We start from the raw sequence: 25,440 nt of genomic DNA on the forward strand, positions 1-25,440 counted from the left end.
TGTATAAATGTTATTTGAAGAGTTTATGTTACGTGTAAGATTTTGATTTGCAATTTAGTGTTTGTAAAGGATAAGGTTAGTTGTGAGGAGGTATACAAACGAGCTACGTAGAAAAGAGATTTTTCGGGTTGGTGACTGATAAACAGAGCGTATTTGGACGTGGGGTTTTAGTGTTACTTGTTTGTTCTGTTTTGGTTGTGGAACTATTTCTTTCGGGGTTGGGTTTTTTTTTTTTTTTTTTCCTTTGGTGTGTTTTAAATAAGGCTTGACACAGTGAGTAGGACTCTTGTGTGATTTTTTTTTTTTTTTTTTTTTTTTTTTTAAATTGTGGAAACATAAGTATAACGTGTTCTGTAGGTTATGAAATTGACGGGACTACATTATTGGCTACTTACTAAATCTTGTAGTTGTGAGTAGGTTTTTGTAACTCTGATTTTGAAATCCAAGAAGAAAACTGAGGAGACGAAGGAGGTAGAGAAGTTATCTCCTTCTAGGACAGAAAGGGTTTAGCGCAGAAACTGCTGGGTCTAATGTGGCGCGGGGGTTTCCGTGCGCCGGCCGGGCCGGGCGCGGGGCTCGGCGGCAGGAGAGCGGCGAGCTGTGCGCGTGCGCGGGAGGCGCGCTGCCGCGGGGAGCCGAGCGGAGCCGAGCGGAGGTGAATGGAGCCGAGCGGAGCCGAACGGAGCCGAGCCGAGTCGAGCGGAGGTGAATGGAGCCGAGCGGAGCCGAACGGAGCCGAGCCGAGTCGAGCGGAGCCGAGCCGAGTCGAGCGGAGCCGAGCCGAGGCGAACGGAGCGAGCGGCTCCGAGTTGAGCCGAGCCGAGCTGCGCCGAAGAGGCGAATCCAGCCGAGTCTAGCGGAGAACAGCCCGAGTGTAGGCGAGGAGCCGAGCGGGGCCGAACCGAGCCGAGCTCCGCCGAGCGCAGCATCCCGAGCAGGGCGGGCCGCCGGGGCGGGCTCGGGTGGAGTCGGGGCTCTCTGAGGCTCCCCGTCCTGTCCCGCTCTCTACCCCTCCTTCTTCCTCCCCGTATTCCTCTTCTTTCTCTCTTTCCCCCATTTCCCGCTCTCCCCAAAGCCGACCCCTTTCTCTCCCTTTTCGGCCTCCCCTCTCGTCCCCCCCTCCATCCTTCCTTCCTCCTCCCCGTATTCCTGTTCTTTGTCCGCAGACCCTCTCCCCTCCTCTCCCTCGCAAACCCGACACCCCGCGCCCCCCCCCCCCCCCCCACTCCTTCCTGCTCTGTCCCTATCCCGCTCCTCCGTTCTATTCCTCTTCTCTCCCTCCTCTGTGCACCATCCCTCTTCCCCGCTCCCGGCCTTTCCCTTGCCCTCCCGCTTTCCTCCACAGCCCGACCTCCCTCCCTACCCTTTCTCATGCCCTGCTAGCCCTCTTCTCTTCCCGTCGCCCCGTTCCTTCTTTCCCCGCAGCCGCGGGGCCGGGAGCGCCGGAGAATAAAGCCCAGAGGGCCGGAGCCCGGCGCCCCTGGGCCCTTGCGGGAGTCCCCGCACGGGGCCGGAGGCTCTCGGCGGATCCCCCCGTGCCGGTCGAACCCCGCCCGGCCCCGCCGGACCTGCGGCTTTGCCGGCATCGCGCTGAGAGCGGCCCCCGCTCTGTGCCGTGCCGTCCGTGCCGCGTCCCCGCCGTCTCTGCCGCTCCCTCTCTCTGCCCCTCGCCCGTGACAGCGAGGCTGGGCAGGAGCTTCGACCCTTCTGGGGGCTGCCCCCTTTTCTTGTTGCGGCAGAGTCCCTTTCGGGGGGGATGTACATGTGGAAAGGGATGGAAGCAAGTGCTGGGCTGCTGTCCAGGGCAGTTAAGACTCGTTCTGTGCCTTCTTTGGGGGCCAGGAAAAAGGGGTGAAGACTCGGGGCTCTGGTGTCATTTGGGGCACCCTAAGGTCCCTAGGAGAGGGAGGCACGCTGCGGCGGAGGAGCAGGTGGGTGGCGAATGAGGGGGGTCATGCCGGGTGCCGTCCCCCCGAGGGGGGTGTGTAGAATACTACATCCTGTCAAGTGCTTCGTTTTTATAGGTATTGGTAAAAATAGGAATTTGTCTCTAAATTCATTTGGAAAGAAAGCCAGAGCAGCCCCAGGTGTGAACTGTGAGGATAAGGAGGGGCCGGCTCCTGCCGGCGGCTGTTTTAGGGGCTTTGCCTCAGCTGATTTTACAGGGAGCTGCTGGAGAAGAGGAGTTTATGGGTGGCTCCTGGGGCTGTCCTTGGAAGGACGGTGACAGCTTCGGACAGGGTCTGGGGGATCACCTGGATACGCACTTGGATACCTGGAGCATTGCTCAGAGGAGGTGCCGAGGGACAAACCTTTGTGCCAGGTAGCGGCAGCCAAACAGGTGAGCCCATGTGCATTTGTAGCGGGGACATTTCTCCTTTCCCTTTTAAATTTCATCTTGCCAATCCCTCCCCGGTGCTCCCAGAAAAAAAAAAAAAAAAAAAAAAAAAGAAAAAAAAGAAAATAAAAAAAAGTATTTTGAGTAGGAAAGAAATTCAAATTGAGGGTAGCGACTTGTCTTCCATTATTGACCGTGTCTGAACTGGTGGGGGATCCCCTTTCACGTGTGGTTTTGAGGGTATTGATTGAAGGAAAAGCTGCCTTTTCCAGGATGTTAGGGGTATCCCAGGGGTGTCAGGGAATCGACAATACACAGCCCATTGTTCTATTTGTAGTTCACCTCTACTTCTTATATAATTTTTCTGCTGACAAATCTTATGCTTAGCTCGAATCGCAGTTCTGCTGTTTCTGAGGCCTGCCTTTTGCAGCTTTCCCAAAACCCTCTGGTTTGAAAGATTCCCACAACTTGAGGGATTTCATTTGAGGACAAGCCCTTCTTTTCTGCTCTTACAGGGGCTGAAACTGAAGGGGAGAACACATTTATTTGCCCTTGTTGAAGTGAGGCGAGCACCTGAGTGTGGCGTAAGTTCCGGGGGTTGAATTGAAGGAGGCTGCAGCTCTCGCAGCGTTTGAAGGGTTGGGATCGGGCTGTGCCGCTGCATTGGAGGGCGCTTCTTGTGCCCCTGGCCCGGCAGCCAAGGCTGTGGCGCGGGAAGCTGCTGGCGTTGCCCGGGGAGCTGCCGAGGTGGAAGGGGACTTGGGCGCGGCCGGGCTGGCGCGGGACTGCCGGAGCCGCGCCGGAGCGAGGCGTGCGGAGCCGAGGGGAGCTTTGCCGGGCCGGCGGGCGGGAGAGGCGGCGCGGGCGCTGCGCCGGTGCCGGCCGGTGCCGGCCGCTCCGTCCGCTCCGGGCGCGGGGCTCGGGCGCCGCCGGGGCCCCCTGGGCCCGGTGCCGGCCCCGCCGGGCAGGGGGAGCGGGCGGGGGGCTCCCGGCGCGGCGCCGCCTCTGCCTGCCGCAGGAGCCGCTTTCCTGCCGGGAGCCGCGCTCCGCCCGCTGCCGGCAGCGCGGCTTTTCATTTTCCGAAGGTCCTTGGTGTAGCGCTTTGGAGGTGGTTCTTAGGAATTGATTGTATCGTTTTATTTTGTTCGTGCTTGGTGTATGCTAAGGGACATGGTGTACTTCTTGAATGTTATGGTTCTTGGTTCAGGTGCTGATGGCAAGGATTTATTTGGATTGAGTTTTGTTGTTGGATTTCATTTTTGTGGAATTTGGTGGATTTTTTTTTGTTTTGATTTGTTTTGATTTTTTTGGTTGGGTTTTTAAATAATATTTTTATATTATAAAAAGATAATTTAAAATTCTATATTTTAAGGTTTACAATGTTTTTTTATGGGTCGTGGCATGAAGTAGCGGTTAGGTTTTTAATTGGATTGTGGTGGCTTTTATTAGCGTGAGTATGTAGTGTTCGTTTTGGTGGGTTTGAGGCAGTGTCCTGTAGTTAATTAGTGAGGTTTTTGTAATATTGGTCATTGCATTATTGTTGATTGTATTCTAGAGGTTTTATTCATTTGGTATGTTTGATTGTCGTGTATGTTTTGTTGTTGCAGAGAATCTGGGAGATATTGTTTATGGTTCCATTTATCTTTTGGCTTGGTGTTTATTTCCAGGTGGTATTTTAGTTTTGATGATGGTTTGAGGCATTATGGGTTTATTGAGTTAGGAATCATTTTTTTGTTGTTGTTAATTGAAGTTTTTTTTTTTTTTTTGGTTTTTTTTTTTTTTTTTTTTTTTTTGTAGTTTGATGTATTTGGTTGCTGGTTTTTATTCGTTTTATTTTTGGGAACATGGTTGTTTATATGGTGGATTTTTTTCGGTAGTTATTTTATTTGGGTGGTGATTTTTTTGTTTCTTAGTGGTTTAGATTTTTTTATATCGGTAATTGGTTTGGTGGTTTTTTAAGTTTATTTTATAGCGTATTGGGTTCTCTTTATGAGTTAGTGTTGAGGTAGAGTTTTTTTTTTGTTTGTTTTTTTTTTTTTTTTTTAGTAACGTTCAGGGTCTGTTGTAGGGTTTGGAGTTTAGTAAGTTAGTTGGATTTTTTTTTTTTTTTAGTGGGTTTTGTGATTTGCTGTGTGGGATTGTATAGGTTTTTTTTTTCATTTTTGTTTAATTTTTGTGATGTGATAAGAATTGTTAGTGAAAAGAGTGTAGTGTGGGTTTTTTTTGCTGGTAGTTGGTTGGCTGGTGGAGCCATTCTAATATTTTTGGACGGTATGGGTGGGAATTTGTTGCTGTTTGTATTGGCATTTTAGTTTTAGGTATTGGATCTTAAATGCAAAATTATAACTATAACTATAATGTAAGAAAACAAATCTAGAAATATAAAAATGGGAATATAAAACTTCCATTTTAAATATAAATAGAATACATATAAATAGAACATGTAACATAAATAATATTATCTATCACCGTAAGATGTTCTAATGTTTGATATAGAGTATTTTATACTCTATAGAGTATTTTAGAGTATGTTTATATAAGTACATATGAATATAGATTATACATATAAATCAAATCCATAGAAAATATCAATCTAGAAATGTATAATTAATATATGTAGATAGATATAAAATACAAAATCATAGAAATTGATACAATACATAATGGATATTATACTGTATATGTCTTATTATACCACATGACATGTCATATATTTTATATATCTAAATATAGTACATCAATATACTGTAATATAATATGTAAGAAACTATAAATATAAATATCAAAAGCATAAATAGAAAAATATTCAAATATAGTTTAAAATAAAGGGGTTTTTAAATTTTTCTATTTGGTAGTAGGCAGGGCTTTTATTATAAAAATTAAAAATAGAAATAAAATAAATTAGAAAGGGCTTCTTTGGTTTTTATTTGGTTAGAGGCAGGGTTTTTATTTTAAAAAATATGAATATACATTTTATTTTGATATAATTCTAAAAATAGAAATAGATAATCAATGTATAAAGATAGATAAAAAATATAAAGTGTAAATAAAAATAAGTAATAGGAAGATATAGAATATAAATAACACCATCCATCAATCTACATTTACAATGCAAATTTCAATAGAAATGCGAAAAACATAGATAAATTTAAACACAGTTTAGAAGAAAGGGGTTTTTTTTTTAGGTTTTGACTTGGGTAGAGGCAGGGGTTTTATTATAAACAATATAAACCTTTTAGAAATATCAATCCAAATATAGAAATATGTAATCAATATATTAAGACATGCATAAAAATAGAAAATAAAATAAACTTTAAGTAATATGAATGAATGTAAGAAATTATCAAATTATCATTATACATCAGTATACATTTTAAATCAAAATGTGAATATAAATATAAAGAATATAAAAATAATATAGATTGAAATATAGCTTAAAAGGAAAGATTTTTTATTTTGGTTCTTATTGGGTTAGAGGCAGGGTTTTTTTTTTTTTTTTTTTGGTCGGTGTTTTTCGGTTTCGTGCGGGATGTTTAGGGGCATTTATTGCAGAGGATGTTTTGAAGGGGGTCGCGCCTGTTCTTCTTTGCGCGCCTTCCCCGCCTGCAGCCCCAGGGCGGGCGGCAGTGCCGCCGCCTTGTGGCCAGAGTGCAGTAGTGCAGCCCTCGCCCGAGGTCCTCCCGCGGCCGCCACCTTGGGAGTGGGTTGTCGCGGACTCGCTTGACCTTCCCAATATGGCGGCAAAAAAGGCGGGAAAAAGGAGGACCTCGGTCTGTCTACTGCACTGCCTGCACGGCACCCTGACGCCGGCGCCGCCCCGCGGGATTTTTTTCGCTTTTTCCCGTGTCGTGGCCACGGATTGTGAGCTCAGCGGCTGCGCGGGCGGTCAGGTTTTGAGCGGGCGCCGACAGGCATCGGCAAAAACGCCTCTCCCTTCCGAGGGCCTCACGCGGCCGCCATCTTGAAAGTGTCGCGGCGGCCGGGACACTCTTGACCTTCTCAATATGGCGGATAGAAAAAAAAAAAAAAAAAAAAAAAAAAAAAAGCGCGGGAAAATCGTGGTCCGCGTGCTGCACTGCCCGCGCGCCACGCAGGGGCCGCCCCGCCGGGATTTCCCGCGGCCTTGCCAGTACTGCGGACACGGGCTGTTGCCGCACTTGCGCCGCGGGCGGGTGGGTTTCAGGCAGCATTTTTCTTTTAAATAAGAGATCGTTAATATTAATATCATAGAGCTAGAATTTGGTTACAGGCAGGGCTTTTATTTTAAAGAACAGAACTATTTTTGCAATATAAATATAGAAATGTATATTAATATAGCTGGATATATAAAAAGATAAAATATAAATAAATAGAAGTCATAGGAAGAAGATATTTAATATAGAATCGAAATAACATCATGCATCAATATACATGATAAATGGGAATGTGAAAAGTATAAATATGAAAGATAGTTCTAGAGAGTTTAAAAGAAAAGGATTTTGGAGGGGTTTTATTGGGTTAGAGGCAGTGTGTTTTAGTTTGTGTGCGGGTGGTTTTGGGCCATTTATTTTTCAGGATTTTTCCAAGGGGATCGCCCCTGTTCTTTTCTGCCTCCCTTCCCTCCGGGCGAGCGGCAGCCCCCGGCTGTGGCCGGCGGCGGTGCTGCCGCCTTGTGGACAGAGAGCGGTACTGCAGCCCCCCCCAGCCAGCGCCCTGCCCCTCGCCGCTGGGTGCCGGCTGAGGGGGGAAGGACGGCTGCCGAGCGTGGGAAGGGCGAGGCGCGGGAGGGAGCGGCAAGCGGGGCGGTGTCTGTAAATAGAGGGGAGGGGTGAAGGAGATTCGGGAGAGCAAAGGGACCCGATGACCGAGAAGAACGGCAGCGGCGAGGGCGGCCCGGCGGGGCCGCTTTCGGCGGGCGGCGGAGGCGCGGTCGCAGCGCTCACGGGCCGGGGGCGGCGGGCGGGGGGCGAGCGGCGTCGGAACAGGGCTGCACTCCCCTTTCCCGATCCCCGCGCGCGTCCCTCTCTAGACGCTGGAAGCGACCGCGTGCCGGAAAATGCCGCCGGGGCGGCGCGCAGGCGGCGGAGCGGGGCCCCGGCTTTCCCCGCCCCTCCTGCCGCCATCTTTGGAAGGTCAAGCGAGCCGTCCCCGTCCCGCCGCGTCGCTGTCTCGTCCCGCCGCGTTCCCGCCGCCTCCCCGTGCTTCCCCGCCGTCTCCACTCTGACACGATCCGCCCCCGTCCCGGACCCCCTCCGCTGCAGGGAAATGCAGGAGAACGCGAAAGCATCGGGGCAGAGCAGCCGCTGGAGGTGCCCGAGCCGTCTCCCCCTTGCCCGCAGGGCCGGAGTTGCCCACCGCCGGCAGCTGACAGGTACGCTGACAGCACGGGCGGCTCCGGCACGCTTTGCCTCGCTGTGTTCCGGTGCCGTGCTGCTGCGGGAGGACGGGGCCAGCGCTCCAAAGGCCAGAGCAGAGCGCTGGCGAATGGGAGGCGAGGAAGGCTTGGGCTAAGGATGGATTGCAACCGGGCTGCCTGTAAGTGCGCAGAGAGACCTTTGTCATCCACGCTGCCAAAAGGAGCACCTGGTACACCCTATAGGTGTGCCTTGTGTTTCACGTGTTTTCATTTCCTGTTTGTGTCATCCCAAAAAGCAGGGACGGAGCAAATGGGACTGGTTCCCACTGTTGCTGGGTGAAGGCTTTTTACAGGCTGCTGTATTGATGTCATCTTTTTTTCACCCCAAGTTTGGCTTTTCCCATGCTTTTCCCGTAGCTGCTGCATTGGGTGTCCCCAGGAGGGCTGGGTTCCTCAGCAGGGGTCTTAGGAGTTGCTATGGATTCTGATTTTTCTGAAGCTGTATGGAAGTGTGCTAGCGAATCAGCTCTTTTCTCTCCTGAAAAGCTTTCCATCTATGTCCACCCGTGCGTCTCTGTGTTTTAATCACGTAGGCGGACGCGCTGAGGTTCTTACTTTCTAAGCCAAAAGCTGAAGCAGATGACCGTTTGCTTTGTGTGTGTGAGGAGTGGCATTTGTGCTGGAGAGCTGCGGTTGGGAACAAAAGATGGACTTAATGTGCTCTGGGGACGGGCACGGGAGGAAACGCACAGAAAGGCAAGGCAGTGATGATTGCGGAGGAGAAATGAGAGGTGGTTGCTTCCGATCCGTGGGGACTTTCCTTGGGAGTGATCGATCAGAGAGCGTATGGAAGTAGAGAGCATCTTCTGGCTGCTTCTGTTCTGTAAACTTCTCCCTGGCTTCACAGGTCCGTGCTGGAGAGTGGGAGAAGGGTCCCTGCTGGCTGCCGTGTCCTGGGTGGGCACAGAGCTCTGACCTTGGCCAGATGGGCTGGTGAGTATTGAATCAATCCCTGCCTCCTCGTGAGCAAGTTGTTTGAAGGAGTTTGAGGCAGGGACGGCTTTTAGCCGGCTGCAGTTCGGTTTCTTTCTCACAGGTTTCCGGGTGTTTTGATCCTGACGTCGCCAAAGCCTCAGGTTTGCTGAATTGGGGCTCCTACCTGTGTGACCCGTGAAATGTCCCGGAAGCTGATCGATGTCTTCCTGCTCCCGCTGTGTTCATTTGGGCTGTGCTTCAGGCTTCTCTCCCTGGGCCCTTGCCGTTGCCGTATCTCTTGGATGCCGTGCAGAACGGAATCAGGCAGCCAAGCCTCAGGTTCACCTTCTCCCTCACCCTCTGCGCTGCTCGTGTGGCACAGCAGATCCTGAAGCCAGGTACTGGGACGTGCTGCGTGTGTCACTGCTGGGGTGAAAAACAGAGCCCTGGGGAGTGTCGATCCCCTCACCTGCTCTGTGCTCGTGCGCTCTTGCCTGAGCTTTTCCTCCTGGGCAAGAGAAGGGGAGGGTGGGCAGCAATGGGAATGCGCCTCAGAGCAAAGGCCTTCTGCAGTTGCCGGGCTGTTCTCCCAGCTCGGAGCGCTGCACGCTCACTGACTGCAGCTTCCAGGAATTGTCGTCCGTGCTTGTGGATTGGGAGCGCTGTCCTCCTCCACCATGCCAACCTTTTCTCTTTACAGAGGAGCACGTGTACATAAGGGTAAAGAGATTCCTTCTGTCACACCGGTATTTGGACCTGAGGAAGGTACCAGGTTTTCTCCAGCTTTTCTACAGTTTTGATTTTGAGGTAAGAGTCCCATTTTAGGTACCCAGTAATTCTTCAGAAATGTATTAGAAACAGCCGCAAAAATACAATGAAAGCTCATTCTCCCACGGGTAGTTAATTAGAAGCGTCTTTCTTATGTTTCATGTAGGAATTCAAAATGTTATTTCTGTGAGGTTTTTGTTGTCTTCTTAATACTAGCGCACAAGGAGTTGTGCTGTGTATGCTCTGTGAGCACAAGAAAAGAATGTTCTGCCCCGGCTAGCTACAATTCCTCTTTGAGTTTAGGCTAGTAACTTTGAGTTCAACTGAAGTATTTTAGAAACAGCAACTTCTAAAATTCCATTTCCACTGCATGTTTGGGCTGCAGACTGACTGTTCCCAATGGATGTTAGCGATTAAATTTGATAGGAATGGAAAATTGAGAAGTCCAGAAGAAGCTGTGGTAATTCCTGAGCTGGCACTCAGAGGGAACCGGGGTTTTGTGCTCTTAGGAGCATGTATCCTTTGGAAATGTCTGAATGTCTGACGGTGGTATTTTTCTTTATGGCTTCCAGTACAAAACAGCACGAGTGGATCCTCAGATTTCTTGGGGAAGGGCTGCGTGACAAACATTGCTGTGAGCTCTATGTCTACCAGAGGATTTTCCGGGTCATTCTTTCCTTTCTCAGCAGTCCTTTGTGTGACCAGGGCTCCCAGGTAAGAATTTAAAAAGAACAGTTCCCAAATACCCCAAACCACAAAAGCTTGTATGGCCTCAAGATCTCAAGTACAAAACAGAAAGGAGCAGCTGATTCTGCCTTGGTCCTCTTGAAAATCTGTTCCTTGTTGGTTTTGTGGATGTGTGGAGGGGGAAATAATTTAGGTTGTGTCTAAACCAGTCCCATCCTTATCCCCCGAAACTGGGACCGGTTCCTGCCATCGTGGAGCCTCACGTGGGTGCCGTGGTTTTGCTCCTGCAGTCGGGGTCTTTTCTTTTTGGGGTCTCTATTCCCCAGCCAGCACGTTTGTCACCTGCACAGTGCTTCGGCAGGAGGGAAACTCGCCTGCCGGGAGCTCTCAGGTTTGGGAGCATCCACCCTGAGGATTTCAGGTATCAAAACCTCGGACAAAAAGAGAAAATTGTCTTGCTACCTGAATACTTCTTGTAAGAGCAGCACCTGTGGTGTGAAGCGTTGAAGGGAGAATGTCTTTCCTTCTCTGGAGTTGCTGAGAACAGGCGGTGTTCATTTTAGCTGGAAGTTGATCGGGTACCAGCCAAATTGCTCATTTTATTTTAGATAATCAGATCTTGGCTGTAAAAGAACAAGTTGCATTTTCTGTTTCAGAGTCCTATTCTGGAGATACGACAGAGTGCTGCCCGTGTCACCTCTAGAGCTGCCCATGAGCCGATAGAGGATCACAGCCTCCTCTCGTGGGTCCTGCACGGCTTAGAGAAAAGGTAACCAGCCAAGTACGGGAGACATGGGGACAATTTCCTGTCCACGGCTGAAGAATGACGTGGCTGAGGATGAAAGCAAGGGGGACAGACCTGGAGACGGGGGCACCGAGGGCTGCACTGGCAGAACTTGCTGAACGCTGAGGTGTCCCTTGTGTTTTTGAGAAGAGAATCAAGAGGCTTTCAGGTGGTGGTGGGAGGGACGATGGTGGGGGGGCTGTGTGATTTGGGAATCACTTCCTTGACAAAGCAAAAGGACACCTTGTGCTGGTGTCTTTAGCTTTGAAATTTCAAGCAGCCTCAGTTCCCATCCTGTCACAGGACCTGCTGCACAGGAAGTGGCACAGTAATGGATTTGAGCTGTCTAGAACGTTACTTCTCCTCCCCTTGCCTCTCCCTGACAAAAAAAATCTCTTCTGCAAGCACAGAGTGCCCTGACAGGTTCAGGCAAGTGCACCAAAAGTGCCCTAGAATATGGTCCCCTGTAGGAGATGGACCAGCTGCTGGTGAGGATCTGCCTTTCAAATGTGGTTTTCTTTTCTTTTTTTTTCTTTTTGTTCTGTTTCATTTTGTTTTTCAGGTTTCTGGAGAACCAGGTGATAAATAAAATGATTTCCTTACTCCATCCTTTGTGGCTAATAAATTTAGGAGACAAGAGAGAAAACAGGAATCGATCCCAGATGCTGCTGTTGAGATGGGTATATGATCTACCTGTATATAGATATATGCGTATCTATCTATATCTGTGTAGTGATAATAATGGGAGTTTTTATGATACGTTGCTTTACTGTCTTCTATTTTTAATAAAGTGCGATTTTAAGTTATTAGGTATAACATTTTATTCTGCTTATTGGCTAAAGTAACATTTTCTTGTATTTTATTGGTATCAAGTCATGTTAATCATTAATTGGTAAGAGTTTATAATGAATTATTAAGGTGTGAATATTGTTCATTAAGGTACGTCTTTTTTTTACTGTAGGTATTTTCATGTGTTCGTATGGGTTTTTATGTTAATGATTTTGGGTTTTTGTGTTATGAATATATTAGTATTTTATTAGGGTTTTTTTGGTTAGTTTACTTGTTTGGTGTGTAGATCACTCCTGTTAAGTATGTTTATCTATATATGTTTTAAAATGTAAGTTATAAATCTACTTGTTAAGGATTTTTGTAGAGTTCTATGTAAAAATTTAAATCGGTAGGGGAGATAAAAAGCAGTAATTATTAATAAGATGAGTATTTTAGTTTTTAATAATGATTTAAGTTATTCAGCGATGTTTTAATTTTTGAAAATATTATTTAGTTATTTTTTATGTGTGATTGATTAATTTTTTAAAAAAAATTAGTAATGTTTTTGTAAATTGATTTCTTGTGATTTCATCAATTTATATATTTTTAAAAATGTTTTCTATTTATGATTGTGTGTGAATAATAAAAAATGAACAGTTGTTTTATTTTGTAAGGTAGTATGTTTAAAGATGTTCATATTTGGCAGTAATTTATTTAACGTTATACATGTGTTATTGTTTGATTTGGTTGGTTAATAAGTAAGTTCATTTGATGTGCTTCAAGTGTGAGTTGTAGTTATTTTAGGTGTTAAAAGAGATGTAGAACTAATAGAATTAGGTTGTTAAAAGGTTGTACGATTTTGATCCTGAGAAGTAAATTTGTGTTGGAGTGATTGGGTATTTTTAGGTGGGTGTTCTTTTTTTTTTTTTTTTTTTTGTTTGTTTTTTTTTTTTTTTTTTTTTTTTTTTTTTTTTTTTTGTTTTTTTTTTTTTGTGTGTGTTTTGTTTTGTTTTTTTTTTTATATGTATTATTGTTATGTTTGGTCTTAGTGGGTTAATTGTTTTAAATTGTAGGTTTGCTGTTTTGAGGTAACTTCTTTGTGGTTTGGGGGTTGTTTTGTAACTAAATATTGTACAAGTATTTGTTTGTAATGATTTGAGTAATTTTACTTTTGGTGGTTTACCTGTAATTTGGGGTATGAGTGTATAAATGTTATTTGAAGAGTTTATGTTACGTGTAAGATTTTGATTTGCAATTTAGTGTTTGTAAAGGATAAGGTTAGTTGTGAGGAGGTATACAAACGAGCTACGTAGAAAAGAGATTTTTCGGGTTGGTGACTGATAAACAGAGCGTATTTGGACGTGGGGTTTTAGTGTTACTTGTTTGTTCTGTTTTGGTTGTGGAACTATTTCTTTCGGGGTTGGATTTTTTTGTTTTTTTTTTCCTTTGGTGTGTTTTAAATAAGGCTTGACACAGTGAGTAGGACTCTTGTGTGATTTTTTTTTTTTTTTTTTTTTTTTTTAAATTGTGGAAACATAAGTATAACGTGTTCTGTAGGTTATGAAATTGACGGGACTACATTATTGGCTACTTACTAAATCTTGTAGTTGTGAGTAGGTTTTTGTAACTCTGATTTTGAAATCCAAGAAGAAAACTGAGGAGACGAAGGAGGTAGAGAAGTTATCTCCTTCTAGGACAGAAAGGGTTTAGCGCAGAAACTGCTGGGTCTAATGTGGCGCGGGGGTTTCCGTGCGCCGGCCGGGCCGGGCGCGGGGCTCGGCGGCAGGAGAGCGGCGAGCTGTGCGCGTGCGCGGGAGGCGCGCTGCCGCGGGGAGCCGAGCGGAGCCGAGCGGAGGTGAATGGAGCCGAGCGGAGCCGAACGGAGCCGAGCCGAGTCGAGCGGAGGTGAATGGAGCCGAACGGAGCCGAGCCGAGTCGAGCGGAGCCGAGCCGAGTCGAGCGGAGCCGAGCCGAGGCGAACGGAGCGAGCGGCTCCGAGTTGAGCCGAGCCGAGCTGCGCCGAAGAGGCGAATCCAGCCGAGTCTAGCGGAGAACAGCCCGAGTGTAGGCGAGGAGCCGAGCGGGGCCGAACCGAGCCGAGCTCCGCCGAGCGCAGCATCCCGAGCAGGGCGGGCCGCCGGGGCGGGCTCGGGTGGAGTCGGGGCTCTCTGAGGCTCCCCGTCCTGTCCCGCTCTCTACCCCTCCTTCTTCCTCCCCGTATTCCTCTTCTTTCTCTCTTTCCCCCATTTCCCGCTCTCCCCAAAGCCGACCCCTTTCTCTCCCTTTTCGGCCTCCCCTCTCGTCCCCCCCTCCATCCTTCCTTCCTCCTCCCCGTATTCCTGTTCTTTGTCCGCAGACCCTCTCCCCTCCTCTCCCTCGCAAACCCGACACCCCGCGCCCCCCCCCCCCCCCCACTCCTTCCTGCTCTGTCCCTATCCCGCTCCTCCGTTCTATTCCTCTTCTCTCCCTCCTCTGTGCACCATCCCTCTTCCCCGCTCCCGGCCTTTCCCTTGCCCTCCCGCTTTCCTCCACAGCCCGACCTCCCTCCCTACCCTTTCTCATGCCCTGCTAGCCCTCTTCTCTTCCCGTCGCCCCGTTCCTTCTTTCCCCGCAGCCGCGGGGCCGGGAGCGCCGGAGAATAAAGCCCAGAGGGCCGGAGCCCGGCGCCCCTGGGCCCTTGCGGGAGTCCCCGCACGGGGCCGGAGGCTCTCGGCGGATCCCCCCGTGCCGGTCGAACCCCGCCCGGCCCCGCCGGACCTGCGGCTTTGCCGGCATCGCGCTGAGAGCGGCCCCCGCTCTGTGCCGTGCCGTCCGTGCCGCGTCCCCGCCGTCTCTGCCGCTCCCTCTCTCTGCCCCTCGCCCGTGACAGCGAGGCTGGGCAGGAGCTTCGACCCTTCTGGGGGCTGCCCCCTTTTCTTGTTGCGGCAGAGTCCCTTTCGGGGGGGATGTACATGTGGAAAGGGATGGAAGCAAGTGCTGGGCTGCTGTCCAGGGCAGTTAAGACTCGTTCTGTGCCTTCTTTGGGGGCCAGGAAAAAGGGGTGAAGACTCGGGGCTCTGGTGTCATTTGGGGCACCCTAAGGTCCCTAGGAGAGGGAGGCACGCTGCGGCGGAGGAGCAGGTGGGTGGCGAATGAGGGGGGTCATGCCGGGTGCCGTCCCCCCGAGGGGGGTGTGTAGAATACTACATCCTGTCAAGTGCTTCGTTTTTATAGGTATTGGTAAAAATAGGAATTTGTCTCTAAATTCATTTGGAAAGAAAGCCAGAGCAGCCCCAGGTGTGAACTGTGAGGATAAGGAGGGGCCGGCTCCTGCCGGCGGCTGTTTTAGGGGCTTTGCCTCAGCTGATTTTACAGGGAGCTGCTGGAGAAGAGGAGTTTATGGGTGGCTCCTGGGGCTGTCCTTGGAAGGACGGTGACAGCTTCGGACAGGGTCTGGGGGATCACCTGGATACGCACTTGGATACCTGGAGCATTGCTCAGAGGAGGTGCCGAGGGACAAACCTTTGTGCCAGGTAGCGGCAGCCAAACAGGTGAGCCCATGTGCATTTGTAGCGGGGACATTTCTCCTTTCCCTTTTAAATTTCATCTTGCCAATCCCTCCCCGGTGCTCCCAGAAAAAAAAAAAAAAAAAAAAGAAAAAAAAAGAAAAGAAAAAAAAAGTATTTTGAGTAGGAAAGAAATTCAAATTGAGGGTAGCGACTTGTCTTCCATTATTGACCGTGTCTGAACTGGTGGGGGATCCCCTTTCACGTGTGGTTTTGAGGGTATTGATTGAAGGAAAAGCTGCCTTTTCCAGGATGTTAGGGGTATCCCAGGGGTGTCAGGGAATCGACAATACACAGCCCATTGTTCTATTTGTAGTTCACCTCTACTTCTTATATAATTTTTCTGCTGACAAATCTTATGCTTAGCTCGAATCGCAGTTCTGCTGTTTCTGAGGCCTGCCTTTTGCAGCTTTCCCAAAACCCTCTGGTTTGAAAGATTCCCACAACTTGAGGGATTTCATTTGAGGACAAGCCCTTCTTTTCTGCTCTTACAGGGGCTGAAACTGAAGGGGAGAACACATTTATTTGCCCTTGTTGAAGTGAGGCGAGCACCTGAGTGTGGCGTAAGTTCCGGGGGTTGAATTGAAGGAGGCTGCAGCTCTCGCAGCGTTTGAAGGGTTGGGATCGGGCTGTGCCGCTGCATTGGAGGGCGCTTCTTGTGCCCCTGGCCCGGCAGCCAAGGCTGTGGCGCGGGAAGCTGCTGGCGTTGCCCGGGGAGCTGCCGAGGTGGAAGGGGACCTGGGCGCGGCCGGGCTGGCGCGGGACTGCCGGAGCCGCGCCGGAGCGAGGCGTGCGGAGCCGAGGGGAGCTTTGCCGGGCCGGCGGGCGGGAGAGGCGGCGCGGGCGCTGCGCCGGTGCCGGCCGGTGCCGGCCGCTCCGTCCGCTCCGGGCGCGGGGCTCGGGCGCCGCCGGGGCCCCCTGGGCCCGGTGCCGGCCCCGCCGGGCAGGGGGAGCGGGCGGGGGGCTCCCGGCGCGGCGCCGCCTCTGCCTGCCGCAGGAGCCGCTTTCCTGCCGGGAGCCGCGCTCCGCCCGCTGCCGGCAGCGCGGCTTTTCATTTTCCGAAGGTCCTTGGTGTAGCGCTTTGGAGGTGGTTCTTAGGAATTGATTGTATCGTTTTATTTTGTTCGTGCTTGGTGTATGCTAAGGGACATGGTGTACTTCTTGAATGTTATGGTTCTTGGTTCAGGTGCTGATGGCAAGGATTTATTTGGATTGAGTTTTGTTGTTGGATTTCATTTTTGTGGAATTTGGTGGATTTTTTTTTGTTTTGATTTGTTTTGATTTTTTGGTTGGGTTTTTAAATAATATTTTTATATTATAAAAAGATAATTTGAAATTATATATTTTAAGGTTTACAATGTTTTTTTATGGGTCGTGGCATGGAAGTAGCGGTTAGGTTTTTAATTGGATTGTGGTGGCTTTTATTAGCGTGAGTATGTAGTGTTCGTTTTGGTGGGTTTGAGGCAGTGTCCTGTAGTTAATTAGTGAGGTTTTTGTAATATTGGTCATTGCATTATTGTTGATTGTATTCTAGAGGTTTTATTCATTTGGTATGTTTGATTGTCGTGTATGTTTTGTTGTTGCAGAGAATCTGGGAGATATTGTTTATGGTTCCATTTATCTTTTGGCTTGGTGTTTATTTCCAGGTGGTATTTTAGTTTTGATGATGGTTTGAGGCATTATGGGTTTATTGAGTTAGGAATCATTTTTTTGTTGTTGTTAATTGAAGTTTTTTTTTTTTTTTTTTTTTTTTTTTTTTTTTTTTTTTGTAGTTTGATGTATTTGGTTGCTGGTTTTTATTCGTTTTATTTTTGGGAACATGGTTGTTTATATGGTGGATTTTTTTCGGTAGTTATTTTATTTGGGTGGTGATTTTTTTGTTTCTTAGTGGTTTAGATTTTTTTATATCGGTAATTGGTTTGGTGGTTTTTTAAGTTTATTTTATAGCGTATTGGGTTCTCTTTATGAGTTAGTGTTGAGGTAGAGTTTTTTTTTTTTTGTTTTTTTTTTTTTTTTTTAGTAACGTTCAGGGTCTGTTGTAGGGTTTGGAGTTTAGTAAGTTAGTTGGATTTTTTTTTTCTTTTTAGTGGGTTTTGTGATTTGCTGTGTGGGATTGTATAGGTTTTTTTTTCATTTTTGTTTAATTTTTGTGATGTGATAAGAATTGTTAGTGAAAAGAGTGTAGTGTGGGTTTTTTTTGCTGGTAGTTGGTTGGCTGGTGGAGCCATTCTAATATTTTTGGACGGTATGGGTGGGAATTTGTTGCTGTTTGTATTGGCATTTTAGTTTTAGGTATTGGATCTTAAATGCAAAATTATAACTATAACTATAATGTAAGAAAACAAATCTAGAAATATAAAAATGGGAATATAAAACTTCCATTTTAAATATAAATAGAATACATATAAATAGAACATGTAACATAAATAATATTATCTATCACCGTAAGATGTTCTAATGTTTGATATAGAGTATTTTATACTCTATAGAGTATTTTAGAGTATGTTTATATAAGTACATATGAATATAGATTATACATATAAATCAAATCCATAGAAAATATCAATCTAGAAATGTATAATTAATATATGTAGATAGATATAAAATACAAAATCATAGAAATTGATACAATACATAATGGATATTATACTGTATATGTCTTATTATACCACATGACATGTCATATATTTTATATATCTAAATATAGTACATCAATATACTGTAATATAATATGTAAGAAACTATAAATATAAATATCAAAAGCATAAATAGAAAAATATTCAAATATAGTTTAAAATAAAGGGGTTTTTAAAATTTTCTATTTGGTAGTAGGCAGGGCTTTTATTATAAAAATTAAAAATAGAAATAAAATAAATTAGAAAGGGCTTCTTTGGTTTTTATTTGGTTAGAGGCAGGGTTTTTATTTTAAAAAATATGAATATACATTTTATTTTGATATAATTCTAAAAATAGAAATAGATAATCAATGTATAAAGATAGATAAAAAATATAAAGTGTAAATAAAAATAAGTAATAGGAAGATATAGAATATAAATAACACCATCCATCAATCTACATTTACAATGCAAATTTCAATAGAAATGCGAAAAACATAGATAAATTTAAACACAGTTTAGAAGAAAGGGGTTTTTTTTTAGGTTTTGACTTGGGTAGAGGCAGGGGTTTTATTATAAACAATATAAACCTTTTAGAAATATCAATCCAAATATAGAAATATGTAATCAATATATTAAGACATGCATAAAAATAGAAAATAAAATAAACTTTAAGTAATATGAATGAATGTAAGAAATTATCAAATTATCATTATACATCAGTATACATTTTAAATCAAAATGTGAATATAAATATAAAGAATATAAAAATAATATAGATTGAAATATAGCTTAAAAGGAAAGATTTTTTATTTTGGTTCTTATTGGGTTAGAGGCAGGGTTTGTTTTTTTTTTTTTTTGGTCGGTGTTTTTCGGTTTCGTGCGGGATGTTTAGGGGCATTTATTGCAGAGGATGTTTTGAAGGGGGTCGCGCCTGTTCTTCTTTGCGCGCCTTCCCCGCCTGCAGCCCCAGGGCGGGCGGCAGTGCCGCCGCCTTGTGGCCAGAGTGCAGTAGTGCAGCCCTCGCCCGAGGTCCTCCCGCGGCCGCCACCTTGGGAGTGGGTTGTCGCGGACTCGCTTGACCTTCCCAATATGGCGGCAAAAAAGGCGGGAAAAAGGAGGACCTCGGTCTGTCTACTGCACTGCCTGCACGGCACCCTGACGCCGGCGCCGCCCCGCGGGATTTTTTTCGCTTTTTCCCGTGTCGTGGCCACGGATTGTGAGCTCAGCGGCTGCGCGGGCGGTCAGGTTTTGAGCGGGCGCCGACAGGCATCGGCAAAAAACGCCTCTCCCTTCCGAGGGCCTCACGCGGCCGCCATCTTGAAAGTGTCGCGGCGGCCGGGACACTCTTGACCTTCTCAATATGGCGGATAGAAAAAAAAAAAAAAAAAAAAAAAAAAAAAAAAAAGCGCGGGAAAATCGTGGTCCGCGTGCTGCACTGCCCGCGCGCCACGCAGGGGCCGCCCCGCCGGGATTTCCCGCGGCCTTGCCAGTACTGCGGACACGGGCTGTTGCCGCACTTGCGCCGCGGGCGGGTGGGTTTCAGGCAGCATTTTTCTTTTAAATAAGAGATCGTTAATATTAATATCATAGAGCTAGAATTTGGTTACAGGCAGGGCTTTTATTTTAAAGAACAGAACTATTTTTGCAATAGAAATATAGAAATGTATATTAATATAGCTGGATATATAAAAAGATAAAATATAAATAAATAGAAGTCATAGGAAGAAGATATTTAATATAGAATCGAAATAACATCATGCATCAATATACATGATAAATGGGAATGTGAAAAGTATAAATATGAAAGATAGTTCTAGAGAGTTTAAAAGAAAAGGATTTTGGAGGGGTTTTATTGGGTTAGAGGCAGTGTGTTTTAGTTTGTGTGCGGGTGGTTTTGGGCCATTTATTTTTCAGGATTTTTCCAAGGGGATCGCCCCTGTTCTTTTCTGCCTCCCTTCCCTCCGGGCGAGCGGCAGCCCCCGGCTGTGGCCGGCGGCGGTGCTGCCGCCTTGTGGACAGAGAGCGGTACTGCAGCCCCCCCCAGCCAGCGCCCTGCCCCTCGCCGCTGGGTGCCGGCTGAGGGGGAAGGACGGCTGCCGAGCGTGGGAAGGGCGAGGCGCGGGAGGGAGCGGCAAGCGGGGCGGTGTCTGTAAATAGAGGGGAGGGGTGAAGGAGATTCGGGAGAGCAAAGGGACCCGATGACCGAGAAGAACGGCAGCGGCGAGGGCGGCCCGGCGGGGCCGCTTTCGGCGGGCGGCGGAGGCGCGGTCGCAGCGCTCACGGGCCGGGGGCGGCGGGCGGGGGGCGAGCGGCGTCGGAACAGGGCTGCACTCCCCTTTCCCGATCCCCGCGCGCGTCCCTCTCTAGACGCTGGAAGCGACCGCGTGCCGGAAAATGCCGCCGGGGCGGCGCGCAGGCGGCGGAGCGGGGCCCCGGCTTTCCCCGCCCCTCCTGCCGCCATCTTTGGAAGGTCAAGCGAGCCGTCCCCGTCCCGCCGCGTCGCTGTCTCGTCCCGCCGCGTTCCCGCCGCCTCCCCGTGCTTCCCCGCCGTCTCCACTCTGACACGATCCGCCCCCGTCCCGGACCCCCTCCGCTGCAGGGAAATGCAGGAGAACGCGAAAGCATCGGGGCAGAGCAGCCGCTGGAGGTGCCCGAGCCGTCTCCCCCTTGCCCGCAGGGCCGGAGTTGCCCACCGCCGGCAGCTGACAGGTACGCTGACAGCACGGGCGGCTCCGGCACGCTTTGCCTCGCTGTGTTCCGGTGCCGTGCTGCTGCGGGAGGACGGGGCCAGCGCTCCAAAGGCCAGAGCAGAGCGCTGGCGAATGGGAGGCGAGGAAGGCTTGGGCTAAGGATGGATTGCAACCGGGCTGCCTGTAAGTGCGCAGAGAGACCTTTGTCATCCACGCTGCCAAAAGGAGCACCTGGTACACCCTATAGGTGTGCCTTGTGTTTCACGTGTTTTCATTTCCTGTTTGTGTCATCCCAAAAAGCAGGGACGGAGCAAATGGGACTGGTTCCCACTGTTGCTGGGTGAAGGCTTTTTACAGGCTGCTGTATTGATGTCATCTTTTTTTCACCCCAAGTTTGGCTTTTCCCATGCTTTTCCCGTAGCTGCTGCATTGGGTGTCCCCAGGAGGGCTGGGTTCCTCAGCAGGGGTCTTAGGAGTTGCTATGGATTCTGATTTTTCTGAAGCTGTATGGAAGTGTGCTAGCGAATCAGCTCTTTTCTCTCCTGAAAAGCTTTCCATCTATGTCCACCCGTGCGTCTCTGTGTTTTAATCACGTAGGCGGACGCGCTGAGGTTCTTACTTTCTAAGCCAAAAGCTGAAGCAGATGACCGTTTGCTTTGTGTGTGTGAGGAGTGGCATTTGTGCTGGAGAGCTGCGGTTGGGAACAAAAGATGGACTTAATGTGCTCTGGGGACGGGCACGGGAGGAAACGCACAGAAAGGCAAGGCAGTGATGATTGCGGAGGAGAAATGAGAGGTGGTTGCTTCCGATCCGTGGGGACTTTCCTTGGGAGTGATCGATCAGAGAGCGTATGGAAGTAGAGAGCATCTTCTGGCTGCTTCTGTTCTGTAAACTTCTCCCTGGCTTCACAGGTCCGTGCTGGAGAGTGGGAGAAGGGTCCCTGCTGGCTGCCGTGTCCTGGGTGGGCACAGAGCTCTGACCTTGGCCAGATGGGCTGGTGAGTATTGAATCAATCCCTGCCTCCTCGTGAGCAAGTTGTTTGAAGGAGTTTGAGGCAGGGACGGCTTTTAGCCGGCTGCAGTTCGGTTTCTTTCTCACAGGTTTCCGGGTGTTTTGATCCTGACGTCGCCAAAGCCTCAGGTTTGCTGAATTGGGGCTCCTACCTGTGTGACCCGTGAAATGTCCCGGAAGCTGATCGATGTCTTCCTGCTCCCGCTGTGTTCATTTGGGCTGTGCTTCAGGCTTCTCTCCCTGGGCCCTTGCCGTTGCCGTATCTCTTGGATGCCGTGCAGAACGGAATCAGGCAGCCAAGCCTCAGGTTCACCTTCTCCCTCACCCTCTGCGCTGCTCGTGTGGCACAGCAGATCCTGAAGCCAGGTACTGGGACGTGCTGCGTGTGTCACTGCTGGGGTGAAAAACAGAGCCCTGGGGAGTGTCGATCCCCTCACCTGCTCTGTGCTCGTGCGCTCTTGCCTGAGCTTTTCCTCCTGGGCAAGAGAAGGGGAGGGTGGGCAGCAATGGGAATGCGCCTCAGAGCAAAGGCCTTCTGCAGTTGCCGGGCTGTTCTCCCAGCTCGGAGCGCTGCACGCTCACTGACTGCAGCTTCCAGGAATTGTCGTCCGTGCTTGTGGATTGGGAGCGCTGTCCTCCTCCACCATGCCAACCTTTTCTCTTTACAGAGGAGCACGTGTACATAAGGGTAAAGAGATTCCTTCTGTCACACCGGTATTTGGACCTGAGGAAGGTACCAGGTTTTCTCCAGCTTTTCTACAGTTTTGATTTTGAGGTAAGAGTCCCATTTTAGGTACCCAGTAATTCTTCAGAAATGTATTAGAAACAGCCGCAAAAATACAATGAAAGCTCATTCTCCCACGGGTAGTTAATTAGAAGCGTCTTTCTTATGTTTCATGTAGGAATTCAAAATGTTATTTCTGTGAGGTTTTTGTTGTCTTCTTAATACTAGCGCACAAGGAGTTGTGCTGTGTATGCTCTGTGAGCACAAGAAAAGAATGTTCTGCCCCGGCTAGCTACAATTCCTCTTTGAGTTTAGGCTAGTAACTTTGAGTTCAACTGAAGTATTTTAGAAACAGCAACTTCTAAAATTCCATTTCCACTGCATGTTTGGGCTGCAGACTGACTGTTCCCAATGGATGTTAGCGATTAAATTTGATAGGAATGGAAAATTGAGAAGTCCAGAAGAAGCTGTGGTAATTCCTGAGCTGGCACTCAGAGGGAACCGGGGTTTTGTGCTCTTAGGAGCATGTATCCTTTGGAAATGTCTGAATGTCTGACGGTGGTATTTTTCTTTATGGCTTCCAGTACAAAACAGCACGAGTGGATCCTCAGATTTCTTGGGGAAGGGCTGCGTGACAAACATTGCTGTGAGCTCTATGTCTACCAGAGGATTTTCCGGGTCATTCTTTCCTTTCTCAGCAGTCCTTTGTGTGACCAGGGCTCCCAGGTAAGAATTTAAAAAGAACAGTTCCCAAATACCCCAAACCACAAAAGCTTGTATGGCCTCAAGATCTCAAGTACAAAACAGAAAGGAGCAGCTGATTCTGCCTTGGTCCTCTTGAAAATCTGTTCCTTGTTGGTTTTGTGGATGTGTGGAGGGGGAAATAATTTAGGTTGTGTCTAAACCAGTCCCATCCTTATCCCCCGAAACTGGGACCGGTTCCTGCCATCGTGGAGCCTCACGTGGGTGCCGTGGTTTTGCTCCTGCAGTCGGGGTCTTTTCTTTTTGGGGTCTCTATTCCCCAGCCAGCACGTTTGTCACCTGCACAGTGCTTCGGCAGGAGGGAAACTCGCCTGCCGGGAGCTCTCAGGTTTGGGAGCATCCACCCTGAGGATTTCAGGTATCAAAACCTCGGACAAAAAGAGAAAATTGTCTTGCTACCTGAATACTTCTTGTAAGAGCAGCACCTGTGGTGTGAAGCGTTGAAGGGAGAATGTCTTTCCTTCTCTGGAGTTGCTGAGAACAGGCGGTGTTCATTTTAGCTGGAAGTTGATCGGGTACCAGCCAAATTGCTCATTTTATTTTAGATAATCAGATCTTGGCTGTAAAAGAACAAGTTGCATTTTCTGTTTCAGAGTCCTATTCTGGAGATACGACAGAGTGCTGCCCGTGTCACCTCTAGAGCTGCCCATGAGCCGATAGAGGATCACAGCCTCCTCTCGTGGGTCCTGCACGGCTTAGAGAAAAGGTAACCAGCCAAGTACGGGAGACATGGGGACAATTTCCTGTCCACGGCTGAAGAATGACGTGGCTGAGGATGAAAGCAAGGGGGACAGACCTGGAGACGGGGGCACCGAGGGCTGCACTGGCAGAACTTGCTGAACGCTGAGGTGTCCCTTGTGTTTTTGAGAAGAGAATCAAGAGGCTTTCAGGTGGTGGTGGGAGGGACGATGGTGGGGGGGCTGTGTGATTTGGGAATCACTTCCTTGACAAAGCAAAAGGACACCTTGTGCTGGTGTCTTTAGCTTTGAAATTTCAAGCAGCCTCAGTTCCCATCCTGTCACAGGACCTGCTGCACAGGAAGTGGCACAGTAATGGATTTGAGCTGTCTAGAACGTTACTTCTCCTCCCCTTGCCTCTCCCTGACAAAAAAATCTCTTCTGCAAGCACAGAGTGCCCTGACAGGTTCAGGCAAGTGCACCAAAAGTGCCCTAGAATATGGTCCCCCGTAGGAGATGGACCAGCTGCTGGTGAGGATCTGCCTTTCAAATGTGGTTTTCTTTTCTTTTTTTTCTTTTTGTTCTGTTTCATTTTGTTTTTCAGGTTTCTGGAGAACCAGGTGATAAATAAAATGATTTCCTTACTCCATCCTTTGTGGCTAATAAATTTAGGAGACAAGAGAGAAAACAGGAATCGATCCCAGATGCTGCTGTTGAGATGGGTATATGATCTACCTGTATATAGATATATGCGTATCTATCTATATCTGTGTAGTGATAATAATGGGAGTTTTTATGATACGTTGCTTTACTGTCTTCTATTTTTAATAAAGTGCGATTTTAAGTTATTAGGTATAACATTTTATTCTGCTTATTGGCTAAAGTAACATTTTCTTGTATTTTATTGGTATCAAGTCATGTTAATCATTAATTGGTAAGAGTTTATAATGAATTATTAAGGTGTGAATATTGTTCATTAAGGTACGTCTTTTTTTTACTGTAGGTATTTTCATGTGTTCGTATGGGTTTTTATGTTAATGATTTTGGGTTTTTGTGTTATGAATATATTAGTATTTTATTAGGGTTTTTTTGGTTAGTTTACTTGTTTGGTGTGTAGATCACTCCTGTTAAGTATGTTTATCTATATATGTTTTAAAATGTAAGTTATAAATCTACTTGTTAAGGATTTTTGTAGAGTTCTATGTAAAAATTTAAATCGGTAGGGGAGATAAAAAGCAGTAATTATTAATAAGATGAGTATTTTAGTTTTTAATAATGATTTAAGTTATTCAGCGATGTTTTAATTTTTGAAAATATTATTTAGTTATTTTTTATGTGTGATTGATTAATTTTTTAAAAAAATTAGTAATGTTTTTGTAAATTGATTTCTTGTGATTTCATCAATTTATATATTTTTAAAAATGTTTTCTATTTATGATTGTGTGTGAATAATAAAAAATGAACAGTTGTTTTATTTTGTAAGGTAGTATGTTTAAAGATGTTCATATTTGGCAGTAATTTATTTAACGTTATACATGTGTTATTGTTTGATTTGGTTGTTAATAAGTAAGTTCATTTGATGTGCTTCAAGTGTGAGTTGTAGTTATTTTAGGTGTTAAAAGAGATGTAGAACTAATAGAATTAGGTTGTTAAAAGGTTGTACGATTTTGATCCTGAGAAGTAAATTTGTGTTGGAGTGATTGGGTATTTTTAGGTGGGTGTTCTTTTTTTTTTTTTTTTTTTTTTTTTTTTTTTTTT

The 25,440-nt window shown here is 47.1% G+C and overlaps 2 protein-coding genes across 2 annotated transcripts; both read left to right on the forward strand.

Annotated features, from left to right (window-relative positions):
- The first annotated feature begins 709 nt into the window (after nt 1-709).
- LOC128789728 (uncharacterized) lies at nt 710-11,316 on the forward strand. The gene is made up of 10 exons (XM_053945893.1): nt 710-874; nt 2,231-2,341; nt 2,854-2,922; nt 7,579-7,688; nt 8,581-8,666; nt 8,751-8,809; nt 8,911-9,046; nt 9,349-9,455; nt 9,989-10,130; nt 10,760-11,316. The coding sequence occupies exons 1-9, from the start codon at nt 710-712 to the stop codon at nt 10,037-10,039; spliced, it is 894 nt and encodes a 297-aa protein (XP_053801868.1). The 3' UTR covers nt 10,040-10,130; nt 10,760-11,316.
- Nucleotides 11,317-13,564: 2,248 nt separating this feature from the next.
- Nucleotides 13,565-25,016, forward strand: LOC128789729 (uncharacterized). The gene is made up of 10 exons (XM_053945895.1): nt 13,565-13,696; nt 15,075-15,185; nt 15,695-15,763; nt 20,418-20,527; nt 21,420-21,505; nt 21,590-21,648; nt 21,750-21,885; nt 22,188-22,294; nt 22,828-22,969; nt 23,599-25,016. The coding sequence occupies exons 1-9, from the start codon at nt 13,565-13,567 to the stop codon at nt 22,876-22,878; spliced, it is 861 nt and encodes a 286-aa protein (XP_053801870.1). The 3' UTR covers nt 22,879-22,969; nt 23,599-25,016.
- The last annotated feature ends 424 nt before the right edge of the window (nt 25,017-25,440 follow it).

Source organism: Vidua chalybeata, chromosome 6 (assembly GCF_026979565.1).
Source record: "Vidua chalybeata isolate OUT-0048 chromosome 6, bVidCha1 merged haplotype, whole genome shotgun sequence".
NCBI lineage: Eukaryota > Metazoa > Chordata > Aves > Passeriformes > Viduidae > Vidua > Vidua chalybeata.